This window comes from Silurus aristotelis, assembly GCF_946808225.1.
Source record: "Silurus aristotelis genome assembly, chromosome: 5".
Taxonomy (NCBI): domain Eukaryota; kingdom Metazoa; phylum Chordata; class Actinopteri; order Siluriformes; family Siluridae; genus Silurus; species Silurus aristotelis.
Genome location: NC_139578.1, coordinates 2,286,161 through 2,307,248, shown reverse-complemented (window position 1 = coordinate 2,307,248; position 21,088 = coordinate 2,286,161). Strand labels below are relative to the sequence as shown.

The 21,088-nt window shown below is 42.4% G+C and overlaps 3 protein-coding genes across 4 annotated transcripts; 2 read left to right on the top strand and 1 right to left on the bottom strand.

The window, feature by feature from the left end:
• Positions 1–4,302: 4,302 nt before the first annotated feature.
• wdr48b (WD repeat domain 48b) lies at positions 4,303–12,377 on the top strand. The gene is given in 19 exon segments (XM_083540744.1): positions 4,303–4,464; positions 5,093–5,233; positions 6,333–6,411; positions 7,050–7,132; positions 7,222–7,423; positions 7,426–7,523; positions 7,715–7,816; positions 7,903–8,127; positions 8,303–8,377; positions 8,481–8,583; positions 8,686–8,783; positions 8,872–8,979; positions 9,065–9,161; positions 9,247–9,342; positions 9,426–9,531; positions 9,667–9,754; positions 10,287–10,363; positions 11,439–11,631; positions 11,730–12,377. Coding segments are annotated over 19 exon segments (2,115 nt in total). The 5' UTR covers positions 4,303–4,416; the 3' UTR covers positions 11,826–12,377.
• A 950-nt stretch (positions 12,378–13,327) lies between these two features.
• blvra (biliverdin reductase A) lies at positions 13,328–17,052 on the bottom strand. 2 transcript variants are annotated; one of them, XM_083540752.1, is made up of 7 exons: positions 15,513–17,052; positions 15,287–15,461; positions 15,078–15,197; positions 14,446–14,543; positions 14,212–14,319; positions 13,968–14,136; positions 13,328–13,886 (listed from the first exon to the last, which is right to left on the bottom strand). In XM_083540752.1, exons 2-7 carry the CDS (start codon positions 15,403–15,405, stop codon positions 13,622–13,624), a joined length of 879 nt encoding a protein of 292 aa, XP_083396878.1. In that variant the 5' UTR covers positions 15,406–15,461; positions 15,513–17,052; the 3' UTR covers positions 13,328–13,621. The 2 variants fall into 2 exon arrangements, with proteins under 2 accessions (XP_083396878.1, XP_083396877.1); XM_083540751.1 differs by having other exon boundaries at positions 15,287–15,408; positions 16,081–16,176.
• Positions 16,626–21,031, top strand: coa1 (cytochrome C oxidase assembly factor 1). The gene is made up of 5 exons (XM_083540760.1): positions 16,626–16,740; positions 18,369–18,490; positions 18,611–18,762; positions 19,255–19,331; positions 20,745–21,031. The coding sequence occupies exons 2-5, from the start codon at positions 18,397–18,399 to the stop codon at positions 20,821–20,823; spliced, it is 402 nt and encodes a 133-aa protein (XP_083396886.1). The 5' UTR covers positions 16,626–16,740; positions 18,369–18,396; the 3' UTR covers positions 20,824–21,031.
• The last annotated feature ends 57 nt before the right edge of the window (positions 21,032–21,088 follow it).

Here is a 21,088-nt window from a genome sequence, read left to right as displayed (position 1 = left end):
ATATGCTCCAAGTTCCCCTATAAGCTCTACGATTTGTTGCTCTATATTTATAGTTTAACATTATTAAATTCAATACAAAACTTTGACTTGAAAAAAGGAGTTTGGTTAACAACAGAAATCAGCACATTTCCTGACGTTCGGTTTATAAATCTTTTAGTGATAGTGGTATCGAGAAGACAATTAAACCAGTGTTCTTTTTTGTCTGAAGAATAAAATGCAGCATGCTACAAGATTCGATTTCGATTCGTTTGTCGGCTCGGACTCAAGATCAGTGTATTCATAATTCCTATAAAACAACTGACAAGCATCACTCCTGCTTCCAGAGCCGGTTGACAGGGTTTAGGATTACGTCAATTTTGCAAGCGTCTTACACCCAAAGCAAGTGCGAAACAAGACAAAATACTAATGGACCAGAAAAGACCTAATTATTGCTAAATTGCTAGGTTGTAAATTGCAGGCCTATCGTGAGGGGATTTTCATTGTAAAATAATTTAATGCTCATTCTCATTCATTTCCAGTGATTTTTAATTAGAGCATTTGAGGTCCGTATCGGATAATAGCTATCATTACGTATAGAATTTTACGCCAAAATATTGGTGAAAATCTACTTTTCTAGTCGCAGGTGCTTCTTTGCCAAAAACTCTGAGGCGCACATTCGCACTTCAGAAGAAAAGTGCCTTTCGGTCGAACTACGAGACCTGAACCTGTTCCAGTGGGACAAAAAGTGAGCTCCATATCTCCAAGTGAGATATGCTTTACATGGGTTGGAAGTGCGTTTAAAGATCTTGAGTGGCCTGCTGCAGACTCACAACCTTCTTCTTTTTCTTCTTCTTTTTCTTTCGGCTGCTCCCATTAGGGGTCGCCACAGCGGATCATCCGTCTCCATACCACTCTGTCCTCTATATCTGCCTCTTTTACACCAACTACCTGCATGTCTTCCCTCACCACATCCATAAACCTCCTCCTTGGCCTTCCTCTTTTCCTCCTACCTGGTGGCTCCATCTTCAGCATTTTTCTACCAATATAATTCATGTCCCTTCTCTGCACATGTCCAAACCATCTCAATCTCGCCTCCCTCACCTTGTCACCACAACATCCTACATGTGCTGTCCCTCTAATAAACTCATTTCTAATCTTGTCCATCCTCGTCACTCCCAACGAAAACCTTAACATCTTCAGCTCTGCTACCTCCAGCTCCACCTCCTGTCTTTTACTCAATGCCACTGTCTCTAATCCATACAACATCGCAGGTCTCACCACAGTCCTATAAACTTTCCCTTTCATTCTTGCAGATACTCTTCTATCACAAATCACTCCTGTCACTCTTCTCCACCCACTCCACCCTGCCTGCACTCTTTTCTTTACTTCCCTAACACACTCTCCATTACTTTGCACTGTTGACCCCAGGTACCTGAACTCCTCCACCTTCTTCACCTCTTCACCCTGCAACCGCATCACTCCACTGCCCTCCCTCTCATTCACACACATGTACTCTGTCTTACTCCTACTGACTTTCATTCCCCTTCTCTCAAGCGCATACCTCCACCTCTCCAGGCTCTTCTCAACCTGCTCTCTACTCTCACCACAAATCACAATATCATCTGCAAACATCATAGTCCAGGGAGACTCCTGTCTGACCTCGTCCGTCAACCTGTCCATCACCACTGCAAACAGGAAAGGGCTCAGGGCCGATCCTTGATGTAGTCCAACCTTCACCCTGAACCAGTCTGTCGTACCTACTGCACACTTTACTGCCGTCACACTGTCCTGATACATGTCCTGCACCACCCTCAAATACTTCTCTGACACACCTGACTTCCTCATACAATACCACAACTCCTCTCTCGGCACCCTGTCGTACGCTTTCTCTAAATCCACAAATACACAATGCAGCTCCTTCTGTCCTTCTCTATACTTCTCCATCAACATCCTCAAAGCAAATAAGGCATCTGTGGTGCTCTTCCTCGGCATGAAACCATACTGTTGCTCACAGATGGTCACCTCTTCTCTCAGCCTGGCTTCCACTACTCTTTCCCATAACTTCATGGTGTGACTGATCAACTTAATTCCCCTGTAGTTACTGCAGGTTTGTACATCTCCCTTATGCTTAAAGATCGGTACCAGCACACTCCTTCTCCATTCCTCAGGCATCCTCTCCCCTTCCAGAATCCTGTTAAACAATCTGGTTAAAAACTCCACTGCCATCTCTCCTAAACATCTCCACGCTTCTACCGGTATGTCATCTGGTCCAACCGACTTTCCATTCTTCATCCTCCTAATTGCTGCTCTCACTTCCTCCTTACTAATCCTATCTACATCCTGCTTCACCAACTCCACATCCTCCAACCTTCTCTCTCTCTGATTTTCCTCATTCATCAGCTGCTCAAAATACTCCCTCCATCTTCTCAACACACTCTCCTCACTAGTCAACACATTTCCCTCTCCATCCTTTATTGCTCTAACTTGCAGTACATCCTTCCCAGCTCGGTCCCTCTGCTTGGCCAATCGGTATAAATCCTTTTCTCCTTCCTTAGTGTCCAACCTCTTATACAGTTCCTCATATGCCTTTTCCTTGGCTTTCGCCACATCCCTTTTAACCTGCTGCCGCATCTCCTTGTACTCCTGCCTACTTTTCTCATCACTCTGTCGATCCCACTTCTGTTTTGCCAATCTCTTTCCCCTAATGCTCTCCTGCACTTCCTCATTCCACCACCACGTCTCCTTGTCTTGCTTTCTATTTCCAGATGTCACACCAAGTACTTTTCTAGCTGCCTCCCTCATCACTCCTGCGGTAGTTGCCCAATCATCCGGCACCTCTTCACCACCACCAAGCCCCTGTCTGACCTCTTCCCTGAACCTCACACTACACTCTTCCTCCTTCAGTTTCCACCATCTTATTCTTCTTTCAAACCTTACTTTCCTCCTCTTCTTCTTCGCCTCCAAAACCATCCTACAGACCACCATTCGATGCTGTCTAGCTACACTGTCCCCCGCCAACACCTTACAGTCTCCAATCTCCTTCAGGTTGCATCTCCTACACAGAAGATAATCCACCTGTGTGCACCTTCCTCCACTCTTATACGTCACCCTATGATCCTCCTTCTTCTTAAAATACGTGTTCACCACTGCCATTTCCATCCTTTTAGCAAAATCTACCACCATCTGCCCTTCTACATTCCTCTCCTTAAAACCATACCTACCCATCACCTCCTCATCACCTCTGTTCCCTTCACCTACATGCCCATTAAAGTCTGCCCCAATCACCAATCGTTCTTTCCTAGGTACACCATCTACCACTTCATCTAATTCACTCCAGAATCTTTCCTTCTCCTCCATCTCACAGCCAACTTGTGGAGCATAGGCACTGATGACATTTATCATCCTCCCTTCAACTTCCACCTTCACGATCATCACCCTATCAGAAACTCTCTTCACCTCCACTACACTCTTACTGTACTCTTCCTTCAGAATCACCCCTACACCATTTCTCTTCCCATCCACACCATGATAAAACAGTTTAAACCCACCTCCAATGTTCCTGGCCTTACTCCCTTTCCACTTGGTCTCCTGAACACACAACACATCTACCTTTCTCCTCTCCATCATATCAGCTATCTCTCTCCCTTTACCCGTCATAGTACCAACATTTAAAGTACCAACCCGAACCTCTACTCTCCTACACTGCTCCTTTTCCTGCCGTCTCTGTAGACGCCTTCCTCCTCTCCTTCTCCTCCTTCGGCCAACAGTAGCCCAATTTCCACCGGTACCCTGTCGGCTAACGATACCTGTGGCGGTCGTTGTTAACCCGGGCCTCGACCGATCCGGTATGAAATTCTCATTTGTGATCCGCATATTTGATTTGGCACATGTTTTACGCTGGATGCCCTTCCTAACGCAACCCTCCCCATTTACCCGGGCTTGGGACCGGCACTAAGAGTACACTGGCTTGTGCCCCCCTAATGGCTGGGTTGCTGCAGACTCACAACCACATTTGAAAAAACCTAGGACTCCTCACCCGACATCAGATCCTGATTTTAATCACACATTTGGAAATGTAGTGGAACATCTACTCAGTAGATCATTATACGAGTAAACGGAGACGAGATGTTAAAAAAAAACAGGTCCCAATCTTATGTTCATGTTATTTGATCAGTTTTTTTTTTTTTATTGTGCTATTAAAGGTTCACTATGATGTGATTTGATGCTCGTTATTCCATTACACGTGAAATTAAACAAATTTTTTGGACACTGGTTCAACAGTAAAACTTTAGAACCAAGTAATAGACCCCTACCAATATGGTTGACCCGGTGACGTATATACCGGAGTTACGGGATACCGGAAGTTGTTCCTCTAATTTCCCGGATGTGTTTTGTGTGGGTTTTTTTTTTCTTTCAAGTTGACTGTCAACATGAAAGATGGCGACGCATCACAGGCAAAACGCTGCTGGCCGGAGAAAAGTCCAGGTACACATTCTAATTCATTTTACGTACCAGTTTTTAATCGTTTAACGCGTTAAATTTTTCAATCGCGTGCAAATGAAGATATCTGGAATCAAAGTGCAATGCACGGCTAAAACCATGCTTGGGTTCGTTTTTCCTACCTGTTTTGGGTCAAAGCCGGCTTCCTGCACGGTGATTGGCTGGTCAGGCGCAATCCTACAGATTGATAACTCTTTTAGCCAATCGTGTTGCAGTGGGTGGTATTGGTTCAACCAATCCTCGTACAAGAATAGGAGTTTGTCGGAATACGGGTTGGATTAAAGAAAAGGCGTATCGTTTGCTAGGACGCTAGCAAGGAACTAAAACAATATGCATTATTATTTAAAGATAATAAAATGCTACGCATATTTTAGTGTGTGTATGTGTATGAAAGGGTTTGAATTGAATTGGTTTCAAATACATTCTTCTTACAGAGCTAGTTAGCAGGCTAGCACTTTGGGGAGAACTGGGGATGGGGGTGTTGCCCAGGCCTGATGGACAGCTGAGTGGGAGGAGGTTGTGTGAGCTTGAGTAAGGGTGTGTAGCAGGAGTGATGGAGTAAGGGACCTGATATAATAAAGGAGGGAGATGTGGTGGAAATGTGTGCTTTCAGGTCTCCTATGTGATAAGAGATGAGGTCGAGAAGTACAATCGGAATGGAGTGAACGCCCTGCAGCTGGATCCGGCCCTCAACCGGCTCTTTACTGCGGGGAGAGACTCCATCATCCGCATATGGAGCGTCAATCAGCACAAAGTACATCTATTACATCTACACTACAAAGCCAGTCCATCTACACTACAACAACCACTTTAATACCACCCCACTGCACTACACTACAGCCCAACTACACTTCAGTACCACCCCAACATCAGTAGACTACAGTAAACACCAATCCAGTACACTACAGTCCAACTGCACTACACTACGACATCTCTATGCAACACTATTACATTACACCCCTCCAGTATCACTCCACTTTACAACACTACATCACTCCAACGTAACTACACCACATCACTCCAATACACTACAGTCCAACTGCACCACAACACCATGCCAACATCGCTACACTACACTGCAACACCACTACATTACATCACCACCCCAACACCACTACACTGCAACACCACTACACTGCACTACACTGCAACTAGACTACACTACACTACACTGCAACTACACTACACTACACTACACTGCAACACCACTACACTACACTGCAACACCACTACACTACATCACCACCCCAACACCACTACACTACACTGCAACACCACTACACTACACTACACTGCAACATCACTACACTGCATCACCACTCCAACACCACTACACTACACTACACTACACTGCAACATCACTACACTACACTACACTACACTACACTGCAACATCACTACACTGCATCACCACTCCAACACCACTACACTACACTACACTACACTGCAACACCACTAGACTACACTGCAACATCACTACACTGCATCACCACTCCAACACCACTACACTACACTACACTGCAACTTCACTACACTGCATCACCACTCCAACACCACTACACTACACTACACTGCAACATCACTACACTGCATCACCACTGCAACACCACTACACTGCAACACCACTACACTACACTACACTACACTACACTGCAACACCACTACACTACACTACACTGCAACACCACTACACTTTAACACAATAGAGTATTTATCAGGACAGAACTGAGTTGTATTAAAATTAAAATACAGTTCTTGGACTATAAACTAATGTACAAATGCTTTTTTGTTTTTTTTTAATACAGTGTGTGGAAGTTTGAACTTTAACAATAAATGACACTGTTTTATTACAGCAGGATCTCTATATAGCTTCGATGGAGCACCACACAGATTGGGTGAATGATATCGTGCTCTGCTGTAATGGGAAGACGTGTAAGTCTAAACTGAAGCTTGATTTTTTTTCTTTAATCTTCTGTTTATATAACTACTGACTTATTACTGATTTACCTACTGACTTACCCACTGACTTATTACTGACTATTTTAACTACTGACTTACTACTGAATAACTGCCTGACCAAATGACTGTTTTTCCCATCCACTGACTTATTAATCTACACTATATGGGCAAAAGTTTGTCACCTGAAAATAAGATACATGCTTTTTGTACACCCCAGTCCCAATTTGTTGTTATAATCACCTCCAATCTTCTGGGAAGATGTAGTAAAGTCAGGTAGGTGAGGTAAGACTGAGTACTTATCTGACTGTACTAATTGGCTGACTGACAATTATTTACTGACCTGTAACTAATTTAATGACTCTGTCCATCTTCTTGATTGTCCATTCTATCGACCTACTTGATGGCTTATTACTGTTTTACCTAGCTTCCTGTCTGCTACTTACTGACTTAATGGTTGACTTCATTATCTACTAAAACAATGACGTATTATCGAGTACCTTCTGCCGTAACAATCAACCAATTTCCAGACTAATGACTTATTACTGCCTTACAGCCTGACATTCACTACTTGATCAAGTCCCCTGATGTGATCGTTTTTTTCCCTTCCGCAGTAATTTCAGCCTCGTCAGATACTACAGTGAAAGTGTGGAACGCACACAAAGGCTTCTGCATGTCCACATTAAGAACTCATAAGGTAGGATGTTGAACTAGAGCCAAGTCCTGTTCATAGAAACCACACATTATTTAGATGATGTTTGGGATGATGATGATTTTGTGCTCCAGGACTACGTCAAGGCTCTGGCGTATGCGAAAGACAAGGAGCTGGTGGCTTCCGCTGGCCTGGACAGGCAGATCTTTTTGTGGGACGTAAACACACTCACAGCTCTGACCGCCTCCAATAACACAGTCACCAGTGAGTCATTGCTTTTCAGACAGTTTGAACACGTCGGAGTTCAGTTCCGCTTGATCTCATTTGACCGTCTTGACCTTTGGCAGCTTCCTCTCTGAGTGGGAACAAAGACTCCATCTACAGCCTTGCAATGAACCAGCTGGGCACAGTCATCGTCTCGGGGTCCACAGAAAAGGTCTTGAGAAACGGCTTCAGGTTTTCCATAGGACTAATCGGGGAGAGGGGCACTGTAGGGGGCCAAGCACTGTAATTTTACTGTATTATAGCCTACAAGAGTTACCTTTTGTTGACTTAGCTAACTTTTTAGGGTCAGCAATGTACACCAACATCTTTGGAGGAATGTCAAATTTTGATTTGTGTTTTCAGGTTTTGAGGGTCTGGGATCCGCGGACGTGCGCAAAACTGATGAAGCTGAAAGGACACACGGACAACGTCAAGTCGTTACTGTTAAACAGAGACGGTACTCAGGTATGTTTTGTGTTCGTGCTGTCATGAGCTTGTCTTTACTTTTGTACAGCGTTAAATTGGCGTGTCGTATCCATCCGTATATCCAGTGTCTGTCCGGGAGCTCGGACGGTACGATTCGGCTGTGGTCTCTGGGTCAGCAGCGATGCATCGCAACGTACCGCGTCCACGACGAGGGCGTGTGGGCTCTGCAGGCCAACGAAGCCTTCACACACGTCTACTCGGGAGGTCGCGACCGCAAGGTCTACTGCACGGACCTACGCAACCCGGACATCCGAGTGCTCATATGCGAAGAGAAGGCGCCTGTATTGAGAGTGAGTGACGGGGCGAAGGTCAAATTCAGCTGGAATTTTGACAGAGATAACGTTCGCACTTTACTGTCACCTGGTGGCTGATTGAACGAATCAAATCTGCAACCGAGCAACTTCTTGAAGCCGAACGAAGTCTGTTTGTGTTTTATTTTGAACCTTTTCTCATCTCCATGTTCAGATGGAGCTGGACCACTCTGCAGACCCTGCTCCTGCCATTTGGGTGTCCACAACCAAATCCTGTGTGAACAAATGGGTACTGATATTCTTGCTGAATTCTTTGTACACCGCTGAATCTTTTTGCGAATATGCTGTCTCTATAGAAGCAAATGATGGTCCACTTGCTTGTTCTTCACCAGTCTTTGAAAGGAATGCACAACTTTCGAGCGTCAGGAGACTACGACAACGACTGCAGCGCCCCGCTGACCCCGCTGTGTACACAGTCTGAGCAAGCCATTAAAGGTACACCTTTCCCACCAAAAACAAAAGTTTAAAGGACAAGCAAGACCATCAAACATGACGGTCAAAGTAGTTGGGGACATGTTTTTTTGTTGTTTTTTTTAGGTGGTGCCAGCATAATTCAGTGTCACATCCTGAACGACAAGAGGCACATCCTGACCAAAGACACCAACAACAACGTGGCCTTCTGGGACGTCCTCAAGGTTGGCACGGCTCCTCTTGATTTTTTGGGAAAATCCTAGAAGGTATGTTGTTTTTCAAGACTTTTGAAGACGTGCGTTTTTTTGTCAGGCGTGTAAAGGCGAAGACCTCGGGAAAGTGGAGTTCGACGAGGAGATAAAGAAGCACTTCAAGATGGTCTACGTGCCCAACTGGTTTTCGGTGGACCTCAAAACTGGAGTGAGTGGTCGCGTCTCTAACTAGAAGCAAATTGGGGTATATGTATAGCTAATTTTTTTTCGTTGTTGTTGTTGTTGTTGCTTAGATGCTGACCATCACTTTGGATGAGAGCGACTGCTTTGCTGCCTGGGTGTCCGCCAAAGACGCCGGATTCACAAGTCCGGATGGATCGGATCCAAAGTGTAGGCGTTACTAAAATTGCGGACTATTTGTTATTTCTTGTTGTTTTTTTTCATTAAATACATTTAAAAATCTTTTTCCCGCCAGTGAATTTGGGAGGGCTTCTGCTCCAGGCTCTGCTCGAGTTCTGGCCTCGAACACACATCAATCCGATGGAAGAAGAAGAAGGAGATGTTAATCATGGTAAAGGCTCTCATCTCGTCAAAGTTCCCTGAAGGTCCTGCTGGCTTTTCATTGGTAACGGCGCTTTCTCTTTGCTTTTCTAGTAAATGGGGAGCAGGAGAACCGGCTCCAGAAAGGGAACGGTTATTTCCAGGTGCCGCCACACACTCCGGTGATCTTCAGCGAGGCAGGTGGAAGGACGCTGTTCAGGTAAGTTTTTTTAGTTTGTAGTCTGCTTTTTCCTGCCCTTTACTCAAGAAAGATCTGGCAACCTCCATATAATATACAAACATTTTGTTTGAACAATCCGATGAAAGACTTCCGCTTTTCATTGTGTCTCCGTAGGTTATTATGTCGAGACTCTGGTGGAGAAACCGAATCCATGTTGCTGAATGAAACCGTTCCACAGTGGGTCATTGACATTACTGTGGATGTAAGTTCGCTCATTCTTTCGTCCTCACAAGTTTACATACACTATATGGAAAGATATAATGGGACACCTGACTTTTCCAGCTATATGTGCTTCTTCCTCCAAACTGTTCCCACATAGTTGGAGGCACATAATTGTTTTTGATGTGGGGGCAGGAAATTTTCACTACTAGGAGACCCAAACCTTTTCCAGCATGGGCTGGAGTGAAAGATCTTCTGCTATAGAGCTCTGAACTAAACCCTACTGAAACACCTTTGGGATGAATTGGAACTTCAGTTGCACTCCAGTCCTCCTCACGTCACCCACATCAGTACTTGACCTTACTAACACCTTGTGGTTGAACAAATCTCCACATTATACAATCTTGTGAAACAACTTTATTGGGTCAGGTGTCCACAAACATTTAGCCGTATAGTGTATGAAGCTTTAAGGATTTGTATATATGATTTTGGATTTTTTTGTATTTATTATTTAATTTTTTTAATCATCTCTATATTTACAAAATTGATCGTTTTTTTTTCGTCTCATGTTGTAGAAAAACATGCCCAAATTCAACAAGATCCCATTCTACCTGCAGCCGCACTCGTCTTCCGGCGCGAAAACGCTCAAGAAGTAAGTTTTACCCCATGCATTTTATTACTGTATAGAATGTTGCTATTTCGAGTTATCTCGTTATTCCAAGAAAGTTATTTCGTTATCCTTTTATTCCGATGTGTTATGTTGATTCGTTATCTCGTGATAATATTTTAAGATATCTGCCTATTTCAAGGTAATTTTGAGTTATTATAAATGGGTTATGTTGTAATTTCGGCGTTCTTTACGAGCTGTTTAAATCATTATCTCGCCATTCCGAGATATTTTGAGTTATCCCATTATTTCAGGATATGCAAAATGATTATTTGGTTATTTCAGCATGCGTTCTGACCCATTTTAGTCATTATCTTGTTGTTTCAAGATATTTTGAGTCCCCGCATTTTTTCAAGAGTTAGCTTATATACTGCAAGTTTATATTTTGAGTTATCTCGTTATTTCAGCATGCGTTATGTCATTGTATAATTTTTTTCAAGATAATATTTTGCCCCATCTCATTATTTCGGGATATGTAAAAGGATTATCTTGCTATTTCGGATCTAAATGGGCTATCTCATTATTTTATCATGTTTTAAGCCTTTTGAGTTATCTCATCATTTCAAGATGATATTCATCTTGCTATTTCAGTATAAAATAGCTAGTTTGTGTTATGAGCCGGTTGATGGATTATCTCGTTTTTTGTCGTCCTGTTACAAGGTAATATTCCGAGTTATCTCGTTATTTCTAAATATTATTATTGCATTGTTTCAAGACAGTTATCTCGTTATCGGGCTATGTAAATGGCATATCTTGTTATTTTAACATGCAGTCATTATCTCATTATTTGTAAGATTTTTTTATCTTGGGTTACAATTTTTTTTGTCCAGAACTACGTTTGTTTGTCGCAGTATTTCGTTTGCACTGCGCTGTGTGCGAGAGACTTTCTGTACAAGAGGTTTGACATGTTCTATCAGAGCAGCTACAGCTAGAAGAACTTAAAACACACTCCACCGCTAGAAGATGTAGCTAAGCTACAAATTCCAGGACCCTCAATCCGCTCGGAGACATTTTGCGCATATAAAATAGCGCATTAACGCTTTCCCTGGTGCACGTTCAGGGACAGGCTGTCGGCCAGTGACATGCTGCAGGTGAGGAAGGTGATGGAGCACGTCTACGAGAAGATCATCAACCTGGACACGGAGTCTCAGACCACGAGCTCATCGGGAACTGAGAAGCCCGGGGAGCAGGAGAAGGAGGAGGACATGGCCATGCTCGCTGAGGAGAAGATTGAACTCATGTGCCAGGATCAGGTACACACACACACACACACACACACAATTGCTTTCATGCATGTAGTACTTTTATAGCAATACAAACTTGCATTTATTTATTTTTACCTCTTGCTTAGGTTCTGGATCCAAACATGGATTTGAGAACAGTAAAGTATTTTATCTGGAAGAGCGGCGGAGACCTGACTCTTCACTACAGACAGAAGTCGACGTGAGGACGATTCCAGCGCCTTTTTTCCCCGATTGCTCGTTGAGAACGTTCAGCACCATTCCCCTTTGTCTCACCATGAGACTGGAAACAGACTGTACAGTATACTAATCCAAGACTTTTTTTATTTTTATTTGTTCGTTTCAAATATATATTTTTTGTCTGGTTGATTAGACGCAGGGTCCGTACTTCCTGCCGACTATCCTGTTAAAGCATTCCTGGGCCAAACGTCAGAAAAACATAAAAATTAGTAGTTTGTTGTTCTATATGAACATAAAAACCACTGACGAATCTCAAAACTCTTAAGATGTTGGTCGATGCGGTCTTGGTGCAAACTCGGGACCCACATTTTACATTCCTGGTATATGTCGCTCGTCCTGGCGGCTTTTCAAATATGCACCAACGATCTGAAGGTCTTGAGCATTCAAATTTTTCGATGTGGATTATTCATAATTTGTCGTCCAGGGGTATTTTTTTTTAAACGCCATTCCTAAATCTTTGACAGTTTTCTCATTCAGCTTTAATAAATAAAGCCAGTACTGGTAAACTTTTTTTGTTCGAGAAAAGTTCGGTCTGTTATATAGCTCGCTTTATAAATTATTATCCCGAATTTACAAGCAGTATTTTGGTAAAAAGAAAAAAAACCTGTCAACCAGGGGAGAAAAATTTGTAAAGGTGCGAAGCCTCTGTACAAGTTACCCACTAATGAAAATAAGAGAGCATTTTATTTGTCAGTATTTCCACACCTCAGACTCCTCGCTCGTAATTCAGGGACTCACCTCGTCTTCACCTCAGATCATTCGTGGAAGACTTGATTTATTTTCCCCACATAGTCCTCATGGAGCCTTTGATCTGTTTGGTGCACTTTTCTGGCCACAATTATTTGTCAGTATTTCCACACCTCAGACTCCTCGCTCATAATTCAGGGACTCACCTCTTCTTCACCTCAGATCAATCGTGGAAGACTTGATTTTTTTCCCCACATAGTCCTCATGGAGCCTTTGATCTGTTTGGTGCACTTTTCTGGCCACAAGACCATTTGAGTGTTCATTCTCAGGGGTTGTAACCACTTCAACGTCCTCTAGAGATTGCGTTAATCTGCTACAAAACTCTTATTTCAAAATCAACATCTGGAAATACACATCTGCAGGAGTGAGGACCATCGACATGATCTTGGAGCTTGTGCCCAGAAAAGTGTGCAAATGGTATCAGACCTTCTAATCCCAAAGCAAAGACGGAGTAGATGTGGTCTGGGGTATTGGTCTCCCTGAGCATCGTATTATAGTGCGTAGCTGTATGGGGATGTTTCTCTGGGTGATGAGAACAATGTGGCTCTAACACACGTCACCGATTGGCTGATTTTAAAAACTGCTAACTTCCTGTCCGTTCTATAAGGTGTGCATTGTCAGGAAATCGCACCGTGCCTCACTCTCCTACCCGACACTCCACGGCCGGACTTCCGCTCAAAGGAATGTTGAATAGCACCAATGAGGCTCAATAGAAACCATATAAATATTGTATATTTTGTATTATAGCTAGATGGATGTTATGTTATATTATGTAATTGATCTAAATATAGAATACTGTGCACTGAATTTGTGTGTGTGTGTGTGTGTGTCAGTAATTCGTTCTGTGATAAGAGAATTAAATATTATTATTTGTACTTTTTTACATTGCAATAATAAAAATAGGTTACATCTTCATTACAAAGGCTTGCTACATACATGTTGGACCGACAGAGCAAAATCTATGGGCTAAAACAAACCCCCGTCCTGGTCCCTGTTCCTGTGTTGCTAAGTTGTTTTAGGATGTGGTGTCCTGGCAGAGTCTCCTGATGTCCTCTGCCAGCTTGAAGCAGTGAAGGATTCGATTTCTCTCTGCCTGGAGTTGGTCGGGCGGCACGGCGCCCTGCAGCTTCTTTCCGAACAGCACCAGGTCCTGCATGAAGAGACCCACAGGCTCCGGGACTCCGGATGGCAAGGCGGTAATCATGCCGGTGCTAAAGCGCAGGTTGATGCGCTTGGCACGACTTAGGCCTTCAGCACGCTCCTCAATCCAGGTCAAAGGCCTACGCAAAGTATAAAAATCTCAAATTGCCATCGGATCCCCAATTCTGATGACCTGCCCCAAACGTGTATCCTGAACTTACTTCTGCTCCCTGGTCAGCAAGTGGACTGTCATCTTCACATGCTTCGTCTCCGGCTCTTCGAGCAGCGACGCCGATTTGACGCTAAGCTCCCCAAAGAGATCCACCAGCCAGGTGAGGCGGGCGATGCCACTGAACGACGGGAAACCGAATCCGCTCTTGAGAGGACCCCCTGGACAAGGACGGGATAGGAAAAGAGGTCAGTGTTGCGACTTCATGGATCTAAAGTGTGTGGAAGCGAGCGCACCTGTGAAATGCAGGCTTCCCTCTTCGAGCTGTTTGCCGGTGATGTCCTTCTTCAGCTGCTTGAAGTCAGGGGTGAGGAGCTCGATGTGTTCTTCGTGCAGGACCAAGCCTAAAGAGGTGCGGAGGTAATGGGTAAGAATTGTGTATTTTGTGCTGCTGTCTAAGGCCTTCAATTTGCACCACCGCGATTTTACGTCTTGAAAATGTGGTCAAACAATTTTAAAAACTCTCTCACCCTTCTGTTGCGCCGAGTCCCACAGATCAGCTGCAGCGCTGTAGCTGAGGGCAATGGGATACTCCACACACACATGTTTCCCTGCTTTAAGAAACCGACTGTGGGAAAATTAAACCACACATACTGTATATTACAGTATATATGCTATACACCAATCAAGCACAAGTTTACGACCTCTAATGAATGAATAACACCAATTATATCTTAATCATGGCACCTTTTAGTGGGTGGGATATATTTGGTAGCAAGTGAAAATTTTTTCATTAAAACTGATGTGTTAGAAGAAGGAATAATCTGCAAGCATAAGGATTTGAGGGAGTTCAAGTGGTCCAAGGAAGTAGCAGTGGAGAATCGGCGACAGGGTTGTGGGTGGCCGAGGTTAATTGATGCATGTGGGAAGCGAAAGCTGGCCAGTATAAGCTACTGTGGCTCAAACTGCTGAAGAAGTTAATGCTGTTAATGCTCAAAGTGTCACGACTGTTTTGGCAGCAAAAATGGGACCAACTCAATATGCAAGTTTTCATAAAGTTATGCCTGTTCGGTGTATGATACAGGTTCCAACTTCAACCTTCCTGTTACAAAGGAGTTTGTTAGTGTAAATGGACCCAGGACCAAACATTGTGGTGTTTTACCTGATATATTCTTCATGGCTGGCATTTTCTGTGCACAAGAAGGCCACCTGTATGTCGTTACGGCTCAGCGCCTCCTCCAAAGAGACCTGCTGGAGTCCCTGCTGCTCCCCCAGTGACCTTCTGCACATCAAAAATCTGCTCAAGCTTCCAGTTCCAGTTACATACCAGGACAATTCCCGTTCAGTCTTATTTCAGATGACACCACTAACCTAGACACCAAGCCCTTAAGAGTGAAGATTTCTGCAGCGCTGGACGGCAGTGGTGTGAGAAGGTCTCGGATGCGGGCGCGACCCGCCATGCCGACGCCTATGACCACACAGCCAAACATGTTCTGAGGAAGTGAAAAATTGAAACGTCAATGAAGTTTAGTATGGGAACAGCCTCCTGGGAAGTAATGACTTAAAGTGAGAAAACGTTCAAATAGGGTTGGGACACTTTTGCGGGTTGGTCTTGTCATGTGTTTGCTTGATAAGACGTATCCTTCACCACCCATGGGGAGAGTGAATTCGCAGAGTCAACTAATAGTTTAATAAAGACAGAAGTAAAGAGAGGAAAGAGAAGTGAATCTCCTGTGAATGTCAGTCAGCAGGTTCCGTTTCCATCTCTGGAAATCGGCAAACGCCCTTTTCAGGGTGACTCTCGTTTAAGGGTCTTGCTGAAGGACCCCCCACAGTGGCAGCTTGGCAAAAGATTCACATTCAACTCCCACTTTTCTGAGAAGACCAGACAAGAACCTATTGAACCTTAGTTACCAAATGAAGCCCAGTTTCATTACAAAATATCTTTTTTTTTTTTATTACGACATCAATATTATTGCATAATCCAGAAAATATTCACTGCTATAGTATACAGGTTGATTACAGTGTTTGGAACAAGTATGACAATAATCGTTTTATAACAACTTACTGGGACACATTCTAGCACAATAACACCCCCACACCAAAATAAATAAACAAATAAAACCTTTAAAATAAATTGTCGAAAACGAAAGACGTTCACTTACCGCGGTAATATCTGGCTTCAATGAGAACTGTAACTATAGGAGGTCTCTTAGCAAAAATATTTAATGACGCATGCGCAAATGAAGCGCACTCTTCTGCATTCTAGTGACATCTAGTGGCCGAAAGCATGAAGTGCAACTATTAAGGCTCCATTTTTATGTTTGAACCGAAACATACAAAATTGGATTCTTTCCATATTGACTATCAAAGCTATAAAGAAAATTTAAAAGAATAATTCTGATTACTGCGTATGAATATAATTAATTATAGACTACTCGCTAAGATGAACGGTCACGTGTTCATGGCAGATCGAGCCGTCGATCTCCTAATATATAATTATTTACATTGACATAACATTACAATTTATATACATTTTAAACAAACCAAACTTTGTCCAAATAGGTACAAGACAACCAAATTAATTTCCAATTTATTAATTTAAACTCGGATTTCCCCCTTAGAAATGCATTAAGACGCAGGAAAATCTACTAATACAGAGTCTCCTGTTTTACCTGAATATATAATTGTATGATTATATTATTTATTGATTTTTAGCTTAGTGAAGTATAATATTGTAATATTTTTATATTACCAAAGCGTCTCGATCGTTCAATAAAGTTTGGTGGATTCAAACAAAGATGGCCGCCCCCATGGAATACAAGGTGTAGTATACTTTGTATATCATTCCTCCTCTTAATGGAAATATATAATTTTATTATGCTATTATAAAGTGACAAAAACATAGCATTTGGTATAAATGATCGTACTGTAGCTTGATTAAATGGAATTAATATAGTGGTGGATTTGTTTCCAAATGTAGGAAACGGGAAATATTTGTGCCTTGCACATCTCTAATCTGTTTGATTTCATATATAAACCAGTAATAAAGGATTGGTTCTCATGGTTAAACAATCCAAACTGGTCACAATCAACAGCATACAGTATGTAATGCCTTAAAAAAAAAAAAAAAAAAACACAACCCAAAGAATTAAATCTAGATAACATAGGGTTGGAAAATTCTGGGAATTTTCAAGATTGGAAGATTGGAATATATAGGAATTATAAAACACGGTTTTTTATAATATAATAATAATAATAACAACATATATAAGCATAAGCAAATATTAAATAATATTAAATTGTACAATAATGTACCTGGCATTCAAATAACCATTCAACTTCCATTTCAATCCATTTCTTCTTCTTTCGGCTTCTCCCATTAGGGGGCACCACAGCGGAGCATCCGTCTCCATACCCCCCCCCCCCCCCCCCGTCCTCTACATCTGCCTCTTTCAACCCAACTACCTGCATGTTTTCCCTCACCACATCCATAAACCTCCTCCTTGTTCTTCCTCTTTTCCTCCTTCCTGGTGGCTCCATCCTTAGCATTCTCCTACTGATATACCCCATGTCCCTCCTCTGCACATGTCCAAACCATCTCAATCTCGCCTCCCTCACTTTGTCTCCAAAACGTCCTACATGCTCTGTCCCTCTAATAAACTGAAATCTAATCCTGTCCATCGTCATCACTCCCAACGAAAACCTCAACATCTTCAGCTCTGCTACCTCCAGCTCCACCTCCTGTCTTTTACTCAATGCCACTGTCTCTTAACATTTAAAATATGTAATTAATATATTTGGATTATGCATTAGTCCAATGCAGTTTGAGTGTGAAGAAACAGAAAATGGTATAGCTACCAAAGACCAGTGTCTTAAATATTGGTAATCGCTGCTCACAAAGTCATAAAGCAATTTACATCACTAATGCACCAGTGCCATTATACACAAAGCTCATGTAGATATTGCAGTGGCTTGTTTTGCACATGGTCGACCAGCACAATTAACCCCAGCATCCTCCTGGATATTGTTTCATCACTGCGACCGACAAAACCTTTCAACGACTCAACTAATTTCCTTAATTTAAATTTAATTAAAGCCCCTTTATGGGATTTTATCGCTTATAAATGACACAAAAAAATCAAACTTTGGTGTCGACAGCTTCTGTGAAAAGGCATAATGAGATCATAACATTTTTTCTCTTACATGGAGGTGAGGCATCATATATATATATATAAAATAGATTATAAATAGATATTGACAATCGCACTGGGTCACTTTGTACTTCTAGTTATTCTAGTTATTATAGTTATATCAATTTCCCTGAATTTCTAATAAATTCCTATAAATTCCCATTTTATTTCCAACTTGGAATATGTCTACATTCCCCCCATTTAAGTTCCCATAGAACGGTTCCAGAAACTTGAAATTTCTCGCTCTTTTTTTTTTCCAGGTTCTCTGAGCAATCAAGAAGTTTCAGAATGAGCCGCTCCACCAATCTCCTTCAGCAGATGACCATCTTTGTCACCATGGTTACCGGTGGAGGCTGCGGGATGATGTACTACCTCATGCAGAGTGAGTGGTCGAAGATCCTGTTTTTCGTCGTAATCGTTGAAATGTGTTGTATTTTTGGAAGGAGTCTTCAGTGTCGGGAATCGGCTCAAAATCAATTATGACGCGTCTGTTTTTATTTAGAAAACTTCGCAAAATCAGAGTACTACCGCTCGGCGGTTGAGCAGCTAAACGATCACTCCACGGCGATGGCCAATCTGGGAGCTCCTCCCTTAAAGATCCACAACATCCATCTCACTGATCGGTATAACCGCGTCGATCACACCATCGCCCAGGTGCTTGTTTTCCTGTTTCAATCTTTTATTTTTATGAGTAAAATTTTTTAAAAAGGTGATCTGATGCAAAAAAGGTTTTACTCCTTATACAGACACCTGACCATAAGGTTCCACATTTGCTGTCATAATAACCCTAGAATGACTAGATTTTGGAGGGTCCTTGTGAAAATTCAGCCTGTTGTAGGTGAGGTGAGGTAAGGAGGCCTGGGGTTCAGTCAGCTTTTCAATTCATTGTTATATAGGTTTGAGGTTAGAGCTCTATAGCAGGAGATCGTCCACTACAACCCATGGAAAGCATATCTTCATGGAGCTGGCTTTGTGCATTGTCACGTTGGAACAAGTTTGGATCTCCTCGCTCAAGTCAAGGGAAAATTTCCTTTACAAATGTGTGTTTCCAGCCCTTATAGGCAACATTTGCAGGAGAAGTCAGGTGTCCCATAATTTTGTGGATATATTGTATCTGAAGGGCCGCTTTTACCATTTTTCTTTCAGCTCAAAATCCCAGTGACTGGAACAAAGACGGGAGGCTACCTCTACACGACCTCCAACAGAGACGCCACGATGAACAGGTACGTCTTCAGATCACAATTCCCAAACCACTAGTGGGGTAATAGATGTGTAATTAATGATGACTGTGATAGTTTGTGTTAATGTAGTGCTTCTCCCTCACGTAAGTAGACACAACACCTAGGGGGAAAAAAAAAAAAAAACCAGACAGAAGTCATAACAAATTCCAGGTAAGCAAATATATTGACAAACCGTTTAGGTTAGAAGATCGGATCATTTTAGTGACTTGATCCTTGAAACTTTCTTTGAGAAATGAACAGATTCCCAGAAAAGTCCAAATACACGTCACTACATCACACTTTGAGATGACTCGTTCTTCTGAGTCACGTTAAAGACTCGTTCAAGATGAGCTAATCGTTCATGAACGACCCGTCACTAAAGGAGACACAAAGCTCAGTGGTTAAGGCTCTGGGTTCTTAACCAAGGCCCTTAATGCCCCTGTGCTCCAGGGGGCGCTGTTACATGGCTGATTCTGCACTCTGACCAAATAATTTCACTGTGCTGTAAAGTACAGGTGACAAGTAAAAAAAAAAAAAAAAAACCTTTACCACATTTACCTCTTAGGATACTTAAATACTGCGAAAAAGTGGATCATTACAGTTAAGTGTAAAAGTTTGTACACCCTTCCGACAATCCAACTCATACCAAGGATAGGCTTCTAAGAGGTTCCTTTGATATCACTGGTATTAGAAATGTGGAAGGTTCACCTTCATGATCAGATCAGAACGTGGAGGAAAATGTAAAACATTTATTTATTTATTTATTTATTTATTTATTTATTTATTAATTTATTTATTTATTTATTTATTTGGTATTTCCTTTGTTTCGAATCGCTCTCTCGACGCGAGGCTCAACCCACACTTCGTGTTGAACAGCTTGAAATTTGCATTTTCCTTTTTTCCCCCCCATTCAAACTTTCGAGATGCAAACGTTTTTCCCCTCCCCACTTTTCTGACTGTATGTAAATCCTTAGGCAGGTACTTTCGAAAATGCAGCAAGAATGAAACCTGAGTCCGCGAAGTGAAAAACCGGGGGCTCCGTTTGAAATACCGGAGCCGTGTGTACGTGTGGAGTCGGTTGCTTTCTGAGAATCCCACAAAAAAAATGTTGAATTGTATAAATGCCCTCCTCTGTTTCAATGATAATGATGAGAGAAAGGTCAGCCATTTTGAATGGAATTCAGATTAGACTCATGTTTGTTCGAAATCCTGATCCAAGCACGTGTACGGACATTAGTTTTTGGTAATATGTTTATACGGTTTCAGCTGTGCCATTTTTACTGAATGCTACACACACATCCACTTATATACACACATTTACGTATTGTTACAGAGTTTAGAGCCCAGGTATCCCAGGAATTCCAACATATAGTGTTCGTCTTTTTTCTTTCCTGGACCCTTTTCTGTTCCTTGCAGGTGGCGGCTCCAGCGAGTGGCTTTGCAGCTCAAGAACAGCGAGACCATCGAGATTTTTCCCAGTGAGGAATCCGAGTAGCTTTACAATAAAGCTTGGACAAAAGTTTGTGGACACCTGACTTGTATGTGATTAATAAACTCCACTCTTCTGGGAACCAAACCGAAGTCTGTGTGCCTCCAGCTTTGTGGTAACAGTTTTTATATATTCATTTTTTAAATACGAATACAATGCAGTGGTTCATGGTTGCAAATTCCCAGAAGAGAAAATCACTAATGACTGAATACCCCCCACCCCCCAAAAAACCCCCCAAAAATCAATAAAAAGCCTCAACAACATTCTATCG